The sequence below is a fragment of the Corvus moneduloides genome, chromosome 5, assembly GCF_009650955.1.
Source record: "Corvus moneduloides isolate bCorMon1 chromosome 5, bCorMon1.pri, whole genome shotgun sequence".
NCBI lineage: Eukaryota > Metazoa > Chordata > Aves > Passeriformes > Corvidae > Corvus > Corvus moneduloides.
The window spans coordinates 9,628,378-9,649,631 of record NC_045480.1 but is presented as its reverse complement, the minus strand read 5'-3'; the positions used below and the strand labels follow the sequence as shown (position 1 = coordinate 9,649,631).

Genomic DNA, 21,254 nt, shown 5'->3' with positions numbered 1-21,254 from the left:
CACCCCCCAGACCAAAAAGGCAGAAATTAGGTATTTAGAGAGGGTACATGATTTTATCAGTGGTCTGGAGTCACCAGCCAGGCAGCCCACCAGCAGTGCTGGGCAAGGGGTAGCCAGGCTCCCCAGGGGAGTGTGGCACTGACACCGGCTGCCTCTGTGCCATCCCCTCAGCAGCTGTACCTGCCAGCTCGGTGGCACTGGACACACCACTACAGCAAAATTCTTGCTTGACAAAGGTAAGATATAATCAATTCCTAAAGACCCCAACAGTGCACACCCAGAAAGCAAGCTACAAAACTTGCTACTTCCTCCTTCTTTTCCTGTGTCTGGCCTTGTTCTGATTTTCCTCAGAGCTCTGGTTAGCGAACTTCATGCCCCACCTCAGTCAACAGGTCATTGCAGCAGCAGCAGCAGAGTTCATGTCACAGGGATTTGGGCTCTGGCCATTTTCTCCAGACACTCAAATGGAATCTGAAAGTTGCAGATCTGTGGCTTCCCCTTCTGTGGTTTCCTTGATCTCTCCAGCTCAGCAAAACTGGAAAATCCTGGTGTAATTTCCCTGTCATGATGTACTCATTTTCTCTCCTTGAATCTCTGGCAGACTAGAAGGAGGGCAGCATCAGCAGGGGCTGAGCATTGAGCAGAGGAGATGCCTGCAGTCATCTCAGCTCCAGGCCTGCTCATGTCCCCACCATGGTCCCCATGCCCCTTCTCCAGCACTGCATAGGCCAGTAAACTCACCAGGGATGTTCTGTCAGCCAGCTGCAAGTAACCCACCATATCTTCATTTATGCAAAAAAGCTCATTTCTGCAAAAATTCAGGGTATCTTGAGAGGGCATGTGGCTTTATCAGTGTTCCAGTCTCACCAGCCAGGCAGCTCACCTGGGCAAGGGCTAACTGGGCTCCCTGGATGAGTGTGCCACTGACAACCAGCTGCCTCTGTACCATCTCACAGGGGCTACACCTGCCAGCTGGGGACACCTCAGACACCTGCCAGGGCCAGCAGTGTCTCAAAACTTCCACTTTCCCTGTGACAGCAAGTAATGCTGCATCTCCCAGGGGAGATCAAGTGACTACAGCCACCCCACAGAGACAGGGCCAATGAGGAGGAGGGCTGGGGCTGAGCTGTCACCTCTGCGCTACAGGTCCTTCTGCTGGAAGCACCAACTGGTGCAGCAGTGTGGGCAGTGCAGTGGGACCAGACTCGCCACTTCATCTGCCAGGAGGCAGTGATGAGGAGCACTGCTACGATACCCTGGTCTGTCCCACCTGTACCAGCAATTGGTTCCTCCACCACTGCATCCAGGCAGGCAGGAGTGCTCCCAGCCCCTGACATCACCCTTGTTCTCATTCCATTGCCCAATTCCAGGGCAATCATAGAATGATTTGTTTGGAAGGGATCTTAAAGACCATTTCATTACAATCCCCCTGCCATGGGCAGGGACATATTCCACTAGGCCAGGTTGCTCAGGCCCTCATCTGACCTGGCCTTGGACACTTCCAGGGATGGGGCATCCACTTCTCTGGGCAACCTGCGCCAGTGTCTCACCACCCTCACAATAAAAAATTTCCTCCTAATATCTAATCTAGACCTATCCTCTTTCAGTTGAAAGCCACTTCCCCTTGTCTTAGTACTCAATATCCTTGCCTAAAGTTCCTCCCCAGCTCTCTTGTGGGCCCCCTTTAGGTACCGTAAGGTGATTGAAAGTCTCTCCAGAGCCTTTTCTTCTGGAGGCTTAACAACCCCAATTCTCTTAGCTTGTCTCCACAGCAGAGGTGTTCCAGCCCTTGGATCATCTCTGTGACCTCCTCTGGACTCACTTCAACACCTTTCCTGTGTGGGAGACCCCATAGACGCAATACTCCACATGGGAGCTTTCCAATCCTCTCTGGTCTGCAAAGCAGCAAAGTGGTTTTGAAAGGGCTCCTCAGGGTTTGGGGGAAGTCTCTTCCTCCTGCAGGTCCTTGCCCTTGCAAGTTTCCATTTTTCCACACTGATCACCCTCACTTCTGTGTGTGTCATCAGGGGAGTTTCTGGCTGTTTGGATGCAGACTGTGGGTCCACTACAGACTGTGCTTGGAACCACGTTTCTAACTTCTTCTCTGCTTCTGTGATGGTACTCAGCCTTCTCACCACCTCCTGCAGCTCAGCCACCTGCTGCAGGAGGTCCTCCAACTGGGCACACCTACACACCTCCTGCGGGCAGGTCTGGCACTTGCTGCAGTCTGAGGTCTGCACTGCAGGCTCTCCTCTCATCAGTTCTGTCTGGGTGGAGGCATCAACCACCCCCAGGGTAGATGATGCAGGTCCCCAGTCAGAGCTGCAGCCTTTGGTCTCAGAGGAACACCCACCATTCTGCTTTGGGGTTCAGGTAGGATGAGTGCCCCCAACCTGTGCAGACAGTCACAAAACATGTCTGGTTTCTGGGCTATGTGGATTTCAAGTCTCTCTGTTCAGAGGAATGCCCCATCTTCAAAGAGGTGCCCTTCCACTCCGCAGGGCTGCCTTTTGTGGTCGTGGGGTGGCTGCCATGACTCCTGGCCCACCTACACCTCAGCCACTCTTTGAGTCACCAGGTCCTGGTAGGCTACTGCACTTCCCTGCAGTTTCCCTGGCTCAGGACCCCCCAACTCCCCACTCTGTTGTGGGATGGGTCTTCTCCAAAGGTGTTCACCTAGCAAAAAATCATTACATTTCTGTTTATTTTCTTGTGAATACATGAATCAAAAGAGGTCCTGGCATGTAGATCTTGCTTCAGCTAGAGGCTGACTAGGCAGGTGTCCTTCTAGTGCTACTTTGGTATCAATCCTGCAGCAGCAGGTAAGAAGCATGTCCCAGGCTAACACTCTTGATAATCCCTTGCATGCTGTATCCCAGATACCTTTCCTTCAGTATAAAAGGTGTCCAGTATGAGACTAGAGAAACACTGGGTAAAACTGCTGTGCCAGCTGCACAAAGGTTATAGTTGGGTTAATTTCAAAAGACTGTTCTTTTATAACCAGAAGACTTGCTTTGTCACTTGTATATTATTTTTCATTCTGTCCTAATTGTAAGATTCCTTTCTCACATAATGGTCAGTTTCTGTGCCTAAAGGATAACAGACATAGGCTCCATCTGGTCAGCAGTAAGAACTCAGATTACCTGAAACAACTTCTTTTCCCTTACAGATCCAGCAGGAAAAGGCCAAATAAAGAGAGGGGGCAATTCCCAATTCCAGAAGGCAATTCCCAAATGTCCCCACCAGTGCACACTCAGGAAACAAGCTACAAAACTTGCTACTTCCTCCTTTTTTCTCCTTTTTCTGGTTTTGCCCTGAATTTCCTCCAGGTTCTGGTTAGGGATCTTTGTGCCCCAGCCTGTATCTTGGCCGGTGGGTTCTCTGCAGCAGTAGCAGGGTTGGTGTCACCGGGATTTGGACAATCCCTGTCAAGCACTCAAATAGAACCTGAATGTCACAGCCCCATGGCCTGTACTCAACCTTCTGTGGTTTTCTTGACTTCTCCAGCTCAGCAAAAATAGGAAATCCTGGCATAATTTCCCTGGTATGATGCACTCATTTTGTCTCCTTGAAACTTTGGGACAATAGGAGGGAAGGAGCAGCAGCGACTGAGCATTGGGCAGAGGAAAACCCTGCAGCTACCCCAGCTCCAGCCTTGCTTGTGTTGCCTCAGCCCCTGAAGAACCATAAAGTTCACAGAATCAAATTGTAAGATCATTTATGTTGGAAAAGACCTTTAAGATCATCAAGTCCAACCATTAACCCAGCATGACAAAGTCCACCATTAAACTATGCCCCTAAGCACCACATCTACATGTTTTTAAATGTCTTTAGGGATGGTGACTGCACCACTTCCCTGGGCAGCCTGTTCCAGTGCTTGACAACCCTTTCAGAGAAGAAAGTTTTCATAACATGCCCTGGTTCATTGTGAAGCCATTTTGTCTCGTCCTGTCACTTGTTACCTGAGAGAAGAGAGCAACCTCCACCTCACTACAGCCACCTTTCGAGTAGTTGCAGACAACAATAAGGCCTCCCATGAGCCTCCTCTTCTCCCATCAAGCTCCCTCAGCTGCTCCTCGGAAGACTTGTTCTCTCTGAAACTGAAAATCGCAGCCCTGTGGCTGGCACTTCCCCTTCTGCGGTTTCTTTGCCTTACATAATTTTCCTGGTATGATACACTCATTTTCTTTCTTGAAACCCTGTACCCTGGCAGTGGCATGGGTATAAAAGGAGGTCAGCAGCAGCAGGGGCTACCGTGCAGAGGAGAGCCCTACAGACACCCCAGCTCCAGCCTCACTCGTGGCTCCCTCAGCCCTCCCAGCACCATGAGGGTCCTTGCAGTCACCCTGGCTGTTCTGCTCCTTGTGGCCATCTGCTACCTGGCTGAGGCTGATCTCAGAATCTCCAGGCGTGCCGCAACTTCACAGATGCAAGGTAGGTTCCTCTTCCCTGGGAGAGAGCCCCATCCCCATTGACTAGACCCTCATGTCCACGGAGAAGGCTGGGAGCAGATGGTCATCACCAGTGCAGGGACTAAGCCTTAGAGATGAAGGTTTTCAGGGGGTGTCCCCAGAGGACACAGCACAGGTGATGGCAAATTCCCTGGGAACCACAGGCAGAGCCTCTGCCGCAGTGTGGGGTCTCACTGGGCCCATCTCTCTGCCTTCACAGAAACCAACCTCATCTCCTGCTGCCACACCTACATTTCACGCCCCCTTTGACTCAGCATGATCCGCTCTGCCTACATGACCAGCAACAGCTGCCCAAAGCCAGCCGTGGTGTAAGTACTCAACATTGCCAGGGTCCAGGGTGCACCAGCCAGGGCAGCACCCCAAGGGTGTCCAAGGTTGTCCAGGATGGGGAAGGGCATGGACAGGGACACCTAGGGTGCTACCAGCAGGACCTAGTGCAGGCACCCTGATGCCCTGGCCGATGCCTGCCTCAACACTGCTCTTTTCCCCAACAGCCTGGTCACTAGGAAAGGGACGGAGTTGTGCGCAAACCCCGAGGCTCGCTGGGTGCAAGAATACCTGAAGCACTTGGAGCAGCCAGAGAACTGACTCTTGCTGCTGCTGCCCCAGGGGAATAGGCTTGGACCCTAGCACCAGACACGCAGTTAAGAGTGCTTGAGCTGCATCCTTCTCCACCAGGAAAATTTATTACACCTGGCATACACTTGTTAAACTAAATTTTGCTTGCTTAAATGCCTGAATAAAGTGTTTGGCTTGTCAAACCCTTTCTGTCTCTCTGAAGTCCCTGATGGAGCCCCAATATGACAAAAGGGACCCATGGGGAGCCTCCTGCCCTCCCCACTCCCTGGTTTCATTGCTACCCACTGTGCAGGGTGGCCCCGTGATAGCTCCCACAGTACTTCCCTCTCCCCAGCCTGGACTCAGCTCCTGCTTCCCAGCATGAACCAGACGTACCTGTGGGGTGACACAGCATCTCATCCGTTTCTCGGGGCCCTCCCCACGCAGCACATGTGGAGCCCAGTAACAAACCCCCTGGGGCAGGCAGCCCTGCTGGGCATCTGCCAGCAGCTCATTGACGTATTTTACCTCAACACTAGAGGATCAGGACAGTCTTTGACTACCTGACATCCCCACTCCTAGCCCTCTCCTACACTACAGCCCCCTGCAACGGTGGAGCTGAGGTCTTGGTGCCCCTGGTTGCTGCTGGTCCCACATACACACTCTGTGCCACAGTGCTGCCAGAGGAGCAGGCAGGAGCAGGCAGGAGCAGGCAGCATTGTCCCCACCACTCCCCACCACTGACACCACCTCTGTCCTCACACCATTGCCCTGGATGGGCACTGGAGAATGAATCCAACAAGCCAACATAAGCAAACTAATGGTGATGCAACCCCTCTCTGTTTCTAAAAATTTCCAGTGTAGCTCAAAAACTCAGGCAAACAAATGCATAAAACCATGCACAAGTACACTCAATACTAGAAGAAGAGTGGGGACCTGTTAGATTTTATGTGACACAGAAGTTGAATTTATTTGCAGAGAGCCTGAAAACTCAATCAGTACTTCAAATAACAGACAAGATAAAAGCACTTATTCCAAAATGACTCAGGAATACATATATATACACTGTAATAATAAGACTAAAAGAAGCTCTAAATCCTAAAACTGATGTGTAGAGATGCACAAGATTTGGGCAAGGCTGATGAGCTTCTTTAGCATCATAAGTTTGCTGTACTTCAATGCTCGCTTCAACTACTCTTCAATGCAATGTATATAGCAATGCTTTTCCCCACTTCTGCAACTCAGTCTTATAGCAACAGCTTCTAGGCTAATAACACTGAAAATCTCTGACTTAGGACAATGTGAAAAACACAATACTTTTATATTGTTTACAAGGCAAAAATGAGAGTCCAGTAAAAATCCTCCCTGGGGCATTGTTTTCAGAAATCTCATCATAGTTTCAGCAATCTATTTGTTCTTACAGGGCTGCCTTAAAATGCATGAAGGCTTGGTGTTGACAGTAGTACAGAGCTACACTTTAATTTGCTCAAGGTCACACATGACATCTGAGGTGAATTTATGAATTTTTGCCTCCACCAGTTAGTCCCAGGAAAGTAATCCCAGCACCGCCTTGCTAAACGAACTCAACACAAAACTGTCCATCTATGCTGAAAAAACTGTACTACACAAGCTTTGAAGTGTGAAAAAGAGGATCCATCAAGACAAGTGAAGGAACCACTTTCTTCATTGACTTCCCTTCAGAATACCCACATGGAGTGTGCTGCACATCTCCTGCACTTCTTTCATAGCAGCATTATATTTTAGCAAATTAAACTGGGGGCGATAAATACCAACCCTGGATTAAATACTGTGCATTTTCATAGCATCACGGGGTTTTTTCTTAACACAGTTTGACTTAATTCCCTCCCAGAATTGCCTATTGACCACTGCACTTCTGGGCTGGCTCCTTGAGGACAACGCACTGAGGTGGGAGGTTGGCACCATCAGGACCGGCTCTCCTGCCCAAGAGCTGCACGCTGAGCACACACCACCGAACCCAGAGCCATTCCCACCTTCACCCCTCGAGAACAACCCAATCTACGTGTTCCTGCATTTCTGACAATCCTCCTTCTCCTCACATCACCACCCATCCCTCTGTGCTGTCCCGGGTAGAGGTGTTCTCTGCCACCGCCAAGGGAGCAACTGGGGAACCGGTCCCCATTCTTGCCTTCCGCCCTCCCCGAGCTGCCTTTTTTCTGTGTACTCCTGGACATTGTGCTAATATCTGAAAACTTTGTTTGATTAAAGTAGTGGTGTTCGAACCCACCGCGTCCTTTTTTCTCGCACAGCTGACCTCAACACCTCGCTAAGGGACACACCGAGGGTTGGCTGCGGTTAGTACAGACGGGAGGGAAAAACAACTCACAAAACATGCAACGTTCAGCATATTTTGTGAAGCAAGCACTGAGGAGAATGGCACGAAGAGAAACAACTCAAATCTAATTCTTCTCACGCTCCCCAGAGCTCAAACTATTCGCTGGATTTTCGACGGTAGGCAGACTCGCCTCCGGTTTTCCAGCACCGATTTCCCCTCCCCGACCACCAGGCCGCGGGGCCCGCACGGCATCGCGGGAGTTGTAGTTCCCGCACGGCGCGACATGGCGGCTTTGCGGGTGCTGCCTGCCCTCGCCGCCGCTCTGTTCTTGGCTGCCGCCGGCCAGACCAGCAAGTACTCCCGGGAGGCCAACGAGGCGCTGGCGGCCGCCGGCAGCAAGCGGCGGGAGGCCGGAGAGTTCCGGGTGGTGAGGCTGAACCAGGTCTGGGAGAAGGCGCAGCGGGTGAGTGAGGCGGTGCGGGGCCAGGGCAGTTCTCGGAGGGGCCGCGGGGTCGGGCCCGGCCGCTTCGGACACTCATTCCCCGTCAGGGAGATGGGAAGGAGCGGGAGCCTGTGTCTGAGGAGAGACCGAAGCTGTCCGGCCCCGGCTCGGGGCTGCGGTGGCTTTTCTCCGGTTCTCGGGCATGGCTGTCCCCGACCGTCACGCAGCGAGGGACTCGCTCAGCCCCGCGCCGTGCGGCTGTCCCGGCGGCGGAGAGCAACCTTCTCCTGGGAGAGGGGATGTGTGTCTGAGTCCTGGGAAGTGTTGACCTGCCCGTGGTAAAATACTGCAGCTAAACCACCTGCCCAGGAAGTGGGAGAGAGAGGGAAGCCCCTCTCGGGCCATCTGCGGCTGGCTCCAGTGCTCGCTGGTTGTTGTTCAGGATTGTGATGCTTTCATCTGTCTGAAGGCGGTGGCCTCGGTTCCTGCTCTGCACAGGGCAGGAGTTCACAGCACAGGAGAAGATGAAACCCTCCATCCCTGTGGTTGTGTCACTTTCATTCACATCAAGCGATGTAAACAAATGCAGGGGGACCAGCAAATGGATATCACTTTTCCCAGATGAGAGCCTTAATTTTAACAGTGATACTTGAGTTTCTCTTCACACTGGACTACAAAAAATATTTAATTAAAGTGAAAATACAGTCAAATTAATTCATTACAGTGGAAATAGAACTAAACAGAACATCTCCAACAGGAGAAGAAGACTGCACTGCACATATCCCCTGAATATTGTGGATTATGAGAATTAGGGTCATGACTGGCAAAGGTTCAGTTCTTTCAGGCAAAGAAATATAGTTAATATTAATTTTGGATCTTCTGTATCCTGAATAGCCTGAGCTATTGAATTGGAGGCAGGGTATCCCTGGGTTCAGCCAAAAACTAGGATCCTACCATAGTGCTGCATTCCAGTGTGCAAAAAGAAGGTATCAAAAATACTCCTTTCCTCAATGGGAGAAGGATAGAATGGAGCATAGGACAGTGTATGCTAATGAAACTCCAGCTGTGGATGGACAGCTGAAAAAGAAACACCACCGAGACTAGAAATAATCTATAATGATAGTAATATCACTTACCTCTCACCTTTCCAATTACAGTCTTTTCTTATTTTCATGCCTGGATCTTTTGGAATTAAAATTTGAGATGCTTTACATCATCTATGTTAAGATGCTAAAATACAAAATGGAGTTAACTCTATCAGTAAAAAACTACAGTTTAGTACATTCTATATGTGTGAGCTAGATTCTGGAGATGCAAAACCTACTTGAACTAAATTTGCCACCATCTAAATTTCACTTTCAAGTACAACTGTCACCCAGCTTGTGTTTTATAAAGTGATTTTTCAGTATGTCTGGGCAATATATTAAATAAGAGGAAAACTGTGCCTGTGTGTTACACCTGCATTCAAGTACTTCCATGTGTCAGTGCTGAACTCTTCATTCCTTTATTTTGGTAGTGGTAGAGATAGTACTGAAAGTGGGGAACTTCTTTGTTTTGGCATAAAAGTCAGATATCGCAATTAAGCATTGCAACACACAGCTGGAGAGTAGTCCTCAAAAAAGCCCCAGAATGTTACTTAGTGGAACCAGGAGCTGGCAAGCCAGACTTGCTTCTTGTTTCCCTGAGGGTGGGAGAGAGGGCTTGATCTTTCTCCAGAATCTCTTTTCATAAATAGTAAATTTGTAGTAAAGAGCTCTTTCCTCTTGGAGGCAAGAGTGTAAGTAAGGATGTTGCAGGTAATAATTGCAGCCAGCCCAACAGCAAATGATGAAAATGTTATAATGTTTGACAAATTTCCAGCACTCATTCCCATGATTGCCAGGTACCCATCTTGGTTATTAATGTGCAGGTAGCATAAGGAATGAGCGTAAGGAACTTGTTGCTTGGTTATTTAATAACTTAGCTTTTCACATCTGCTTCTAGTAAGTTATTCCAACATGTGAGTGATGTTAGTAAAGTGATGAGGAGTCTTACCCATTGACAGTTTTCACCTGGTATACTTAGGGTCCTACATGAGATGACCTTAAAGGAAGCAGTTCTTGAACTGAATACTTTAAATTAACTTACATATTTACTCTATGTTACATAAATGGGACAGGCAAGGGGCTTCCAAAAGGTTTCAAAGGATTTATAATGCCTACAGGGACAGTTACTTCCATTTCATACTAAATTATAATGAGAATCAGAAAAATATTTCTCTAATTGAGAGAAGTTTGAATAGAATCTTGTTTTCTCTTAAGGAGCAGTGGGCTTAATGTAGTTCCTTAGTTTTTATAAGACTTTAATATGTTGATTGATGATGACTCCAAACTTTATGTTTAGAAGTTCTGATATTCTTTTCTAGACCTTCTAGAAAACAGCTGTACATGTTCATGAGATTGCACTAACTGCAGAGAGACTCAAACTGCACTGTGTAATCTTTTATACAGTACTGTGTCTCTGATAACAAGGTCACACATATAAAAGATTTTTTTTCCCTGTACTTGCTCAGCCCAACTACATGTGAAGTCCACACTACTTGAATGCTGGCTAATATGAGAGTACAGAACTACCGAGATGCTTGGCCATTTCCTTCACAATTTGTAGAAAACCTTTCACTCACTCTTGAAGCTTCAGGGCACAATTCTTGTGAGGAAAATGCTGATACTTGGTACCACTGCAGCAGTGACACTTGGGCTGTCCAGGTCATCCTGCACCAGAAAAGCAAATAAGGATATGATTAAGGTTTTTCTTTTACTTTAGCACATACTAAAAACCATAAATAAAGTGGTTCCTTCTAAGTGCCTTGTTTCTATCAAGGAGTTCCCCAAAAGTAGATGGTAAAGAAGACAACAGGGACACTCCTTTGCTTTAGTATTAGAGGGATCAGAAGTTTTAATGTGTTCTATAAGTATTATATTTATCTGTGATTCTAACTACTCTAGGTTTTAGTAATTTCAGTAAGCCAAGTGCAAAATGCAGGAAAAAAAAAAACTAGTTTAAACAAAATAATTATATGCAGTGGCACAAGATGAATTAATATGACAACCTAAGCTGGAAGCAGAAACAATAATGTGGATAGTTTCCCGAATTCCTGTCAATAGGAGGTGTATTAGCTCAAAGTAATGACACTTTTCCTAGTTAATTTAAAATAACCTACTGACACACAAAGGAATGGCTGAATCTTTTCAGTATCATCCTGATGTTTAAAAACAACACTGAGTTCTGAGTCTGTATTTATTAAACATACTGCTTCCTCACTGAAAATGAGAATTTTTGTAATCTGTAAGCTGGTTTTAATGATTAAAAAACACCTTCAGTACATAAACTTGTCCTAGGACTGACGAGCCCAGGTGGCTTCGAGCTGGTTCTGAGCTCACAGGAGCTGGGTGCACAGTGGTTGGGGGGGTTTTATCACCTCTCCTCTGTGGGCTTGTCCTTCCCTCACCTTGTGATTGTTGATATGTACAGACACAGACAAAAGTAGTTCTGAAGTATTAAGATGATTTATTACATTTCTTTGTTTTAAACTGAATAACTCAGATGTCTAAAATCTGGAAGTTCAGGATCAAGTCACAGCAGTGCTGCTTAGCCAACTGCCTGTTAGTCATTGTGTGTGTTCCTGTTTTCTCTGTAGTTCACAAAATTTCAGGCTGACCTAGCATACATTTGAACTCTATTTTTTTTATTTTCCTGTCTTCAGCCTCAGTGTCTTACCTTTTTTGTTCTGTTATGTCAGACAGAAGTACCTCTAGGTTTTGTATGTTTTAATGCACATAAACCATGTTAAGAAATGATCTGAGAATTTTTTTTATTTTGATCATAGTAAAAATTGCTGATGAAGTTACCCTTTGGCCTGCAAGGCAATAAAGTTTTTCAACTCACTATAACTATATGGTTGGAAGATGGTCCACAAGAAAGCACATGTGATGGCAATGGCATTGTTGCTTGAGAAGAATTGCTGCACCATACTGGTTCTTACGTATCTGTACTGGTTTCTGAGGTAACTGAAGTCAGAGGGGACTCCGCATAACTAAATACAAACTTTTCTCTGTTCTTGTTAGCTCCATCTCTCTGCTGTCAAACTGGCAGAGTTGCACAGTGATCTAAAAATACAAGAAAAGGATGAGCTAAGCTGGAAAAAATTGAAGGCTGAAGGGCTGGATGAAGATGGAGAGAAGGAGGCCAAGCTCAGACGCAACTTACATGGTAAGGTGTATCTTGGAAAGAAGGAGTTTAAACTTTGTATCAGACACAGGCATGGTTAGACACCTGTGTTTGTGTTTGAACCATTAAATAACAGGTTGTCTTTCTGGACACCAAGCACACGCAAGTTCTTTGGAGGTGAGCAGGGAGCTGCAGGAGCCTAAAGATTCCTTTGCTCCCAGTAATTTCAGAGGAGGTCATTAAACCTTGACCTCTGTGTCTTGAACTGTTGGCTTTTCCTCCATGAACTGCAAAGTCCAGCTTTGCAAGTCACAGATGTAGCCCATCTCTCACCTTCCATACATCCATAGTTGGTTCTCATGTTTCTGTAACTTCTGTTCCCTTGCAGTCATTATGACAAAATACGGAATGAATGAAAAGAAGGATTCTCAGCTAGTTGATACCAACTATATTAAAGATGGCACAGAAAGTGACACACTAGATGATCCAAGACTGGAAAAATTATGGAGCAAGGTGAGTAAGGTTTCCAGGAACTGCATGTAAGAAATCCCTATTTCTTTGTTGAACTCTTAGCTGTGTCTTCTGAGAGCAACCAGACTTGGAAATTAATTAATACTGTCTTGTTAAGCACTGACTACGCTGCCATGCTTTGTAGCTCACATCTTTGTGCCCTGAGGGTACGCCACCTGCATCCAGATCATCCAGATGTGGCAGGTTGTCTTTGCCAAATAAAACATCCACATCAGTCTGAAGAGTGGAGCCTGGATCCACTGACGTCAAACAGTATTTCATCACATTTCCCTAAAATCATGGCTTCCCTTAGTGTGACTGTTACACTGTGTGGTAGTGTATCTATGGTGTTTTTCTCAGTTTTCTTATTGTTGTTTATGGACTTTTTAAAAAAGATGCATTTAAAATAGAACCACTTTGTAGACTGCCTAAAAGTGAAATGTATTGTGGGGAAGGGTTTTAAATAAAGGCTCTCCCAACCTAGTATTCAAGTGAAAATTTCCAGGATTTGCATTCATGCAAATAAAAAGTGGAAGATGTACTGTCAGTTTAGGCAGCTAAAACTGGCAAAGTCATAGTCCTCTAATCCTCAGAAATTAAGCAATTCAAGTTTTAAGAAGCAGCTAGTCAGGTAAATCTAAAGAATTCTCCCACGAGTCTACTGCAGTGGTAGTAAAGCAGAAAAAAGATTTGCTGGATTAAAAAATATTACTGTAACTAAATACAGATCTGGCAAGGAACATGATGTCCTGTGCTTTGGGGAACAGTGAAGTACAACCCTAAGCACAAAAAAACAGTTGCGTCTGAGAAGGTATCAAAAACATTCACTTTTGATCAGGCATTGCAGCAAGTACGCCACCAGATTTGTGGGTAGTGCCCCAGCTGTGTGAGCAGTACTTCCTTAATTGTTACAGAATGAGTGCATAGTAGTGATAAAATCTTCACTTGCCACTAGAGTAAGATGAAGTAAAGATTGTGTTTAATATCAGGCTGCATCCCTCATGCACATGGTTCCCTTAGAGTTGTCTATGGAGCTCCATGGCCCTTATTTCTGTATTAAATTGTGTCCCACAGAATAGAAATGCCAGACACTTTTCACTGGGTAGTCCATAACAAGTCCATCTTTATAAGTCTGAAACAAACTTCCTTTTGACGTAATTAAAGACATCTTATCCATCAACATCTAAATCCTGACTACATACAAATATTAAGAGAATTAAAAGAAAAGATCTAAGGAAAAGCTGCACTTAATGATTTTCTAAATGTGGCGAGAAGTGGGAAGACGTTTTGGCAGTTGAGGGCACTCAGAAGCACTTGGCCTGGAAAGCATAATGAGCTCATGTTTCTTTCAGGCCAAGACCTCTGGGAAGTTCTCTGATGAGGAGCTGGATAAGCTCTGGCGGGAATTTAAGCATCACAAAGAAAAGATTCGTGAATACAATATTCTGCTGGAGACTGTGAGCAGAACAGAAGGTACCTGAACATTTCTCTGATGTTTCAAGATCAGTACAGCTCTTTTCTCTGCCCATTGCTTCTATCGCTTCCAAGTTTCTTTGAAACTCCTGACATTTCTGTCGGAACTGCTTTCAGATACTTCCTGGGTTTGGTTCTGCATTAGCTGCCAAAGTTCTTGCCAGCTAATGAAAATGTTGCCATTTCACTTTTCTGATTCTGCCTGCATTTCAAGCAGGGGAGATGCCATCAGATTAACAATAATGGCCATTGTTCTTTACAGGCCATTGTACTTTACATTGTACTTTACAGGAAATTATGCAGGAAGCGTAAATCCACTGCTGCAAAATGTGGTTCTCAAGTCTGCAGAACATGCATGTTTTCTCTCACCAGCTGGGAGTAAATATTGTAGCATCAAGCCTGAGGTTTATTAAACCATCAAGGATCTGAACCCAGCTTGCTGTACTAATCTGAGCTAAAACTGTTAGAGCTGAAGAATTCTAAATTCTGGTAGTTTGATGTTTGCATTACATAGTCCAAGCTGGAAGCTGCTGAAAATCATTTCACCATCAGATGTCCTGGTTCATGAAATGTCCAGGGAAGAATTCATTAAACATCCTTATCCCATTTTTGTGGGATATTACTAACCTGGGAAAATAAGAACATTTCCTTACTAAAATCTGGTGGCCAGTAGGGGTTATAAGGCATTTCTGTACCATCACCCTCCAGAGCACTGAGGGACATTGATCTGAATATTGACCTGCAAAAGGAATTACTTCCTAAAGTCTGGTTTTGATGCTTTATTTGCACTCAGCTTAAATCCTAAGAATTTAACATCTTTTATTCACCTCACATTTGGGGGATTTCTGGAGTTTTTGATCTATCAAGATTTGGCCCACAATCAATAACACTTATTGTTCTTCAACAGATATCCACAAAAATGTTATCAATCCATCTGAAGAGAACCTGGTGAAAGAGGAAATCTTGCACAACAAACACAGAGAACTCAAGGAGAAGTTAAGAAGCATCAATCAGGGGTTTGAGCGTTTGCGTAAAGTCAGTCACCAGGGATATGACACAACCAGTGGTATGATACAGGGGGGTGGTGCTTATTTGGGATTCATTTCATTTAAAAAAAATTAAAATCAGTGGACAAGTAATAAGGTGTAGTCAGTTTTGCAATGCTTAGTGTACCACAGTGGGCTGAAGAGATGCAGCCACCCAGTTTTATTTAGAACCAAACACTGGAAGCCTAATGAAAGGATATAATCAGTGTGTTAAGAGGATAGTTCTGTCTTCCATGCCCATATGAGAAGGGATTTTACACCTTCACCTCCAGGAGGCCGAGTAAATGAGACAACATGCAGGGCAAGCAATGCTATTATCCAGTTCCTAGGGTTTGGGGTTTTTTTTTGCTTTTAAAAACCTACTTGTTTTATCTAGTACTAGTACCTAATTTTATCCAGTATTTGGATGTGTCTCCCTTTTTGTCTAAATAGATCTATTAGTAATGCAGTGCTTAATATCTCTGTGCTTAATAGCTATATGTATGTGAGAAAGCATCTTCATCTTTTTCATTTCATTATATGTGTTTGTTTAGAATTTGAGGAACCAAGAGTGATTGATTTGTGGGACATGGCCAAATCAGCCAATTTCACTGAGAAAGAACTTGAGTCTTTTCGGGTAAGTAGAATTCCAGTGACTTCTCTTGCAGAAAGATATTTTGCCATATAAAGAAACACTCAATGTTACTCTGATTGCAGCCACTTCTGTATTACCATCTAGACACTGTAAAAAAGTCATGCTGCCTTTTTAATACTTCAGATATATAAACATGTGTGTAACTAGTCATATGCTGGTTCTGTTATAATCAGCAGAATGAAAATTCTGAATCTTCTCAAAACAAGTGTTGCATATTTTAAATCTGTGAAAGATGAGGGACTGCTGCTTTGTTTCCAATGCACCAGATTTACCCCTCTTACCCAATGTCCTAATTATGTCCTTGGGAAGCAGGGTAATCTGTATAACCAGCAATTTCCCTCTCGTGCCCATCTCTTGTACTGTCACCTTCCCATGCTGGAGCTGTGTTGAGCTGACCCAAAACTACTGTGATAAAGACTTCTTTTCAAGGAAATAGTATAGAAATTCATTCCTGTGTGGTTCATACCACTTTTATTCAATTCAAGTTGTATAGAGAAAACATTTGATTTTTTTTTTATCTGACTCTGCCTGCTTATCAGATTTTAAAAAGAGGCTTCTTTTAAAATTTTTCACCCTCCCCTCAGTTCACTGTGCTTATGCCTAAGTTTTTACTTGGTGTTCACTGCTGTCATCTTGTAGCATCTCACAGCCACCCACAGTCTCCTTTTCAGGACTCCACAGTGGGTCGTTTTCAGCAGCTGCTTTCAAAATCAGGAGTCTGGTGGTGATCGCAATGGATTGTCCAGACATTCTTAAGAAGCAGGGAACTGAAAAAGCTTTCTGTGCCTGACTTAGTAAAATACCATTAAGAGTGTCTTGGCAAGAGAAAGGAAGCCTTGGAAAGAAGCTCGTGTGAAGCTGTGTGTATTTGTTGTCTTAGGAGGAGCTGAAACATTTCGAAGCAAAAATTGAAAAGCACCATCATTACCAGAAACAATTAGAGATTTCACACCAGAAACTGAAGCACGTAGAGGGAACTGGAGACAAGGATCATCTGAACAGAAACAAAGAGAAATATGCCATGCTGCAAGAAAAGACAAAAGAACTAGGATATAAGGTCTGTATAAATCCAGTGTTACATACATGTTGAAAGTTTAACTCAGTAGCAGAGGGGATGTAGATTATCCAGTGCTGATTTTTCATGCAAGCTGAACGATTTCCAGAAGAGGACTCCAAGGCACATCTGTTCTCCATGTTTAGTACAGCATACACATAATTGTTTTTTATAGACCTAATTCTGAAAGTCCTGAAGTCTTCCTGCTCTCTGCTCTTTCTGTTGTCACAAATACTCATAGTAAAATCTGAATATATTACTATATTGATAATATATTGTCTTCCTGAAATTTGTTTCATGTGTTTTGTTTTCCTGATAGGTAAAGAAGCACTTGCAAGACTTATCCAGCAGAATCTCTCAAGGTCTTCAACACAATGAACTATAAAAATTTGTTCTACTTCATGGGATCAATTTATTAACACAAAGCAGTTAGTGTGGTTTTTTGAACAGGGCTTACCAAGGAGTCCTTCTGAAATAGTAAGGATTGAACAGATGTGTCCTGTAAGAAATTTTTTTGTCTACTTAATTACCAATTTTGTATTTGCTCTATAAAATTAAATGACTAGATTAAATATTTAGGTTGCATGTCTTGGATCATATAAATCTTACATCTGAATCAAGTAGCAGCCTTTGAAATAATCAGTCATGTCGAAAGGAAAAAATATGTGAACTCTCAAAGGATTCCTGCTAGTAAAAAAATACTAATCTTATAGTCAGGTAATGTATTCTGATCAATGAAAGCAAACACTGAGGTACAGGAAGTTGAAACAGAGGCCTGAAAAGTCTTTATTTCAATGCCTGGCCTATTAAATTTCCTACTTAAGGTAATAAAAATATTTTTACTGATTTTGATTAGTGGCTCAGAGCTGCACTGCTGCACTGTATATGAATCTTTCATGTGAGAGGGGGAGGAAGAGTAAGGAGGGAACAAGTACTGAGGTCAATTTGCACAGTTTAGTTATTGACTAACACGTGTGTACAATTATCTTTTTCATGGTTGCTTTGGTTTTGCTACACCTGGTCATTAAAAAATCAAAACAAGATTCTGGTGAGGCTTTTCTTATACCTTCCCTTTCATACAGTGAGAAGCAACCAGACTGGTTTTTTGAGCATGTTGCTAATTCCTGTAATGTTCATTAACACATTAGTTTTTAAGAGAGGAGGGGTAGTTTTGCACCACAAGAATGTGCTTCTGTGTTCTGAGTAGGCAGAAGGCTTTCTAAAGCAGCTTCTCTCTGAGCACATATTCCAGTGCAATCTCCAGTAAAGGCTATTATCACTTCCCCTTTCAAGACCAGATTTTTCTGGTCAGAACTTTGGCGAACATCAGAAACCTGGGTTGAAATTGTCTATAATAACAATGCTGACCCTTTATTGCAAATGAAAGTTTCAAATGAAACTGTTCCAGGAGCAAGGCCAAGACCAAGGTCCAGTGTGAGTGAATCATTACAGCTGCTTGGTTGAGGAGCTCTGTCCCTCACAGATGGCAGTGCTGAGGTGTGCTGGATGAGGAGGCTGTCCTCAAGCCTCGCTCTCCCTGCCTGTTCCATGAGAAATACTGAAGAGACCCAGTCAGTCAGAACAGGCCACTCATCCTGGGTCATCATGGGTTAAAAGAGCATGATTCTGCACTTAAAAACTGTATCTTCATGTGCAAGTAATCTGAACCAAAACTGTGGTAGGAGTCTTAACTGAGATTCTCTTTGAAGCAGGAAGCTTTTTTTTCTTTTCTTTTTTTTTTTAATTTAATGTAAGCTAAGAGTTATTTATATTCCAGAGAATCGTCCATCACGATAACAGGCCACCATTAATATTAGCAGTCTCCTTAGAGACAGTTCTGTTCTGTAGTTTATGGTATACCTTTGGTTGGCAAGATAAAAAAAGTAAACCCAAAAATAGCTACAAGCCATTTATGAGAAAAGTGGTTTGGTTTTTTTTCAAATGCTACACACTATTTCTTCCCCAGACTATGGCTTTTAAGGGCTGTTCAGCTTCTGTATCAGAGCAGTAGCTGGGTTACCTTATGAGTTTGTCTTCATCAATTCCCTGTGAATGCAGAACAGAAATGCATTCTGTGCTGTGTTAGAAAGCACAGACATCACTGTGTCCTTCAGTTTTCCCTTTGGCAGGGGGAGAACCACATCTGTGTGGCACAGGTCAGTTTGGTGGCTGTAGCCTGGATGTGGAGGGTCCCACAGCACTGGCTCCTGGGTGAAGAATTTGGACACATGCACTAAGTGCAGCAGCAGAGGAGGGGAGCTACACAAAGCACTGAGCTGCTACTGCTGAGCAGTCCTAGCTGGGTTGTAGGGAATGGAACAGCTTTCACGGAGCACATTCAGATCCTGCTGCTGAGGGAGATGTGCTACACACGGGAAAGCAACATGAGTCTCAGCCTGCACTGAAGGCAGGCACAGCAGCTGTGTGCTCCACACAAGAGGACACAGCACAAAGCTGGGTTTCATCTTCAGTGTGTACCTGAGGTAGGGTATGCTTATCCAAGAATTTCTGAAGAAGTTTGGAAGAGCTGAAGGTGCTGGATTCATGGAATGATTAACCAAGGTCTGATCAGTTACTGAGCAAGTGCAGAGGTGCTTCAGTAGAGGCTTTAGAGGAGATGGCTGAACCAGGCACTGGCTGTACTGTGTCTCTACCTACCACACCATGACAGTAATTGGGCTCAAAGGCCAGGTGGGCTCAAGCAGAGAGAATGCTTGGCCAATGCTGCAAAGTACAAGAGGCTGACAAACTACTTATATGTCACAGTAATTTAAAACTGGGAACAAGTCACAGCTCATCAGAGGCAAAGGTTGGAGACGGGTCAGCACAGTCACTTCAATTTAGTTACTGGACAGAGCTGTTAGTGAGTCATTGGGCCCAAAGACTGGGCACACAAACCTAGAGGAGAACAAAAATTAAAAGGCAGTTGCTGCCCTGCATCCAGCTTCCCCCTGAAATAGTCTGTGGCTGAGTTAGAGTCTACAACAGCATAAGGAAAAACATGAGCAATAGTCTCTGTTCCTGTCAAGGCTCCTTGGGGCTTTCCCTGCTTTTTAAGATTTGGGGACAGGCTAGGGAGGTGTAAAGTTTGACTCCACTAGTTTCTATGGTCTGCACCTCACACGCATCAATGTATGTACGACTGAGTTCATTGTTGCAGTTTTAATCCTCCAAAGACAATTCATATGGCCAAAATAACAAGAGTGGGCAGTGTTTAAAACATTAAAGATTAAAAAATAACTTGAGTCACCAGTCCTGTGTTTCTGTAAATAGCAATAAAAATTCAAAGCCAAGAAAAAAGATATAAATTAGATATACCTACAGTCCTGTACCCTGTGAGAGGTGAATCATGGAATTCATAGGTGAGACTGCATGTAAGAGGCATCTAAAAAGAAAAGAACTAACACATTTAAACAGTGCTTGAACCTTCTCTTCCTTAAGTATTTTTTCTGATCCTTTTGTAATTTTTCAAATTACCAAGTTTTTTAAACCACTCTGAGAAACAATTTGAAATACAAAAGTAGGAGCAGAAAAAGGAGGAAAGAACTGCATTTCTTAGGAAAAAAAATCAGAACATTTCGTATTCTATAGCCAGTCAAATTCTGCCCTGAAAAGAACCTCAGTTTAGATAAACATCTCAGTGACTTCATGTAGGACAGATTTTATTTGTTAAAAAGGGGGGTGGAAAGGAGAGGGAAATAAATACGTAAGGCACTAAATGCAACAAAAATAACAAAGTCTTTCTTTTAAAAAGCACGTCCTACATGTTGGTACAACAGCTAAGATGGCATCATTCTACCAGGACAGATAAGGAACAGCACTATAGCAGATTTATTCCTGCAATAATTTCCCCTCTGCCCTCCCAAGGGATCCTGATGACTGATAGATCTGGCAATAGCAGGAGTATTTAAATTCACCAAGTAGAGATCATTTACATTTTGTCAGGTGAGGTGCCATCTGCCTTTCCAGATACCATTCCTGCAGGTAGGAATCTCGGTGCTCAGGAGCTGGTGGGAGCAGGATCCTTGGCTGGGCTCTCCTGCTTGCTGTGCGTCCAGCTCTCCCTGGGGGGTTCCCTCAAGCCAGGGTTAATGCAGCTTAAGGTAGAAAGCAAGAGACAGGGAGAGCACCTTAGCTTCCTGAATGCGCTGCCTCAACAGCTGATTTTGACTGAGCATTTACCAGTAAGTAGTACACAGGAAGTTCTAAAATACATTTGAAATATATTTTTTCATTCCACAGCATTTAATGAGAATAGAAGAAATTAAGTAATTAAAGTCAGTAAATAGAATAGGTTGTTGCTTTCCATACAAACAGATCTACCTTTGTAACTGAGAGCTGGGTTCTGCATATTGTGTATGCATTATGTTATCTAACAAAGTGCTTCCAAATACCAAAATCAACTTTTCCAAATACAAAATGCAGTTAACATGGATTTCAGTCCACTCACCTAACACCTACTGGGAAGCAGGATGTTAATCTATAGAAGAAAAAAAGACTGCATGAATTTCTTTTACTAGTATCTACAGGCATAAAATGGAAGCA

At 44.2% G+C, this 21,254-nt stretch overlaps 2 protein-coding genes across 2 annotated transcripts; both read left to right on the top strand.

The window, feature by feature from the left end:
* The first annotated feature begins 4,192 nt into the window (after positions 1 to 4,192).
* Positions 4,193 to 5,236, top strand: LOC116444718 (C-C motif chemokine 4 homolog). Its single transcript, XM_032110390.1, is given in 3 exon segments — positions 4,193 to 4,434; positions 4,672 to 4,780; positions 4,967 to 5,236. Coding segments are annotated over 3 exon segments (420 nt in total). The 5' UTR covers positions 4,193 to 4,217; the 3' UTR covers positions 5,061 to 5,236.
* Positions 5,237 to 7,590: 2,354 nt separating this feature from the next.
* Positions 7,591 to 17,752, top strand: LRPAP1 (LDL receptor related protein associated protein 1). Its single transcript, XM_032108923.1, has 8 exons — positions 7,591 to 7,807; positions 11,890 to 12,034; positions 12,381 to 12,505; positions 13,855 to 13,975; positions 14,883 to 15,041; positions 15,555 to 15,637; positions 16,536 to 16,712; positions 17,029 to 17,752. Exons 1-8 carry the CDS (start codon positions 7,628 to 7,630, stop codon positions 17,092 to 17,094), a joined length of 1,056 nt encoding a protein of 351 aa, XP_031964814.1. The 5' UTR covers positions 7,591 to 7,627; the 3' UTR covers positions 17,095 to 17,752.
* Positions 17,753 to 21,254: the final 3,502 nt, after the last annotated feature.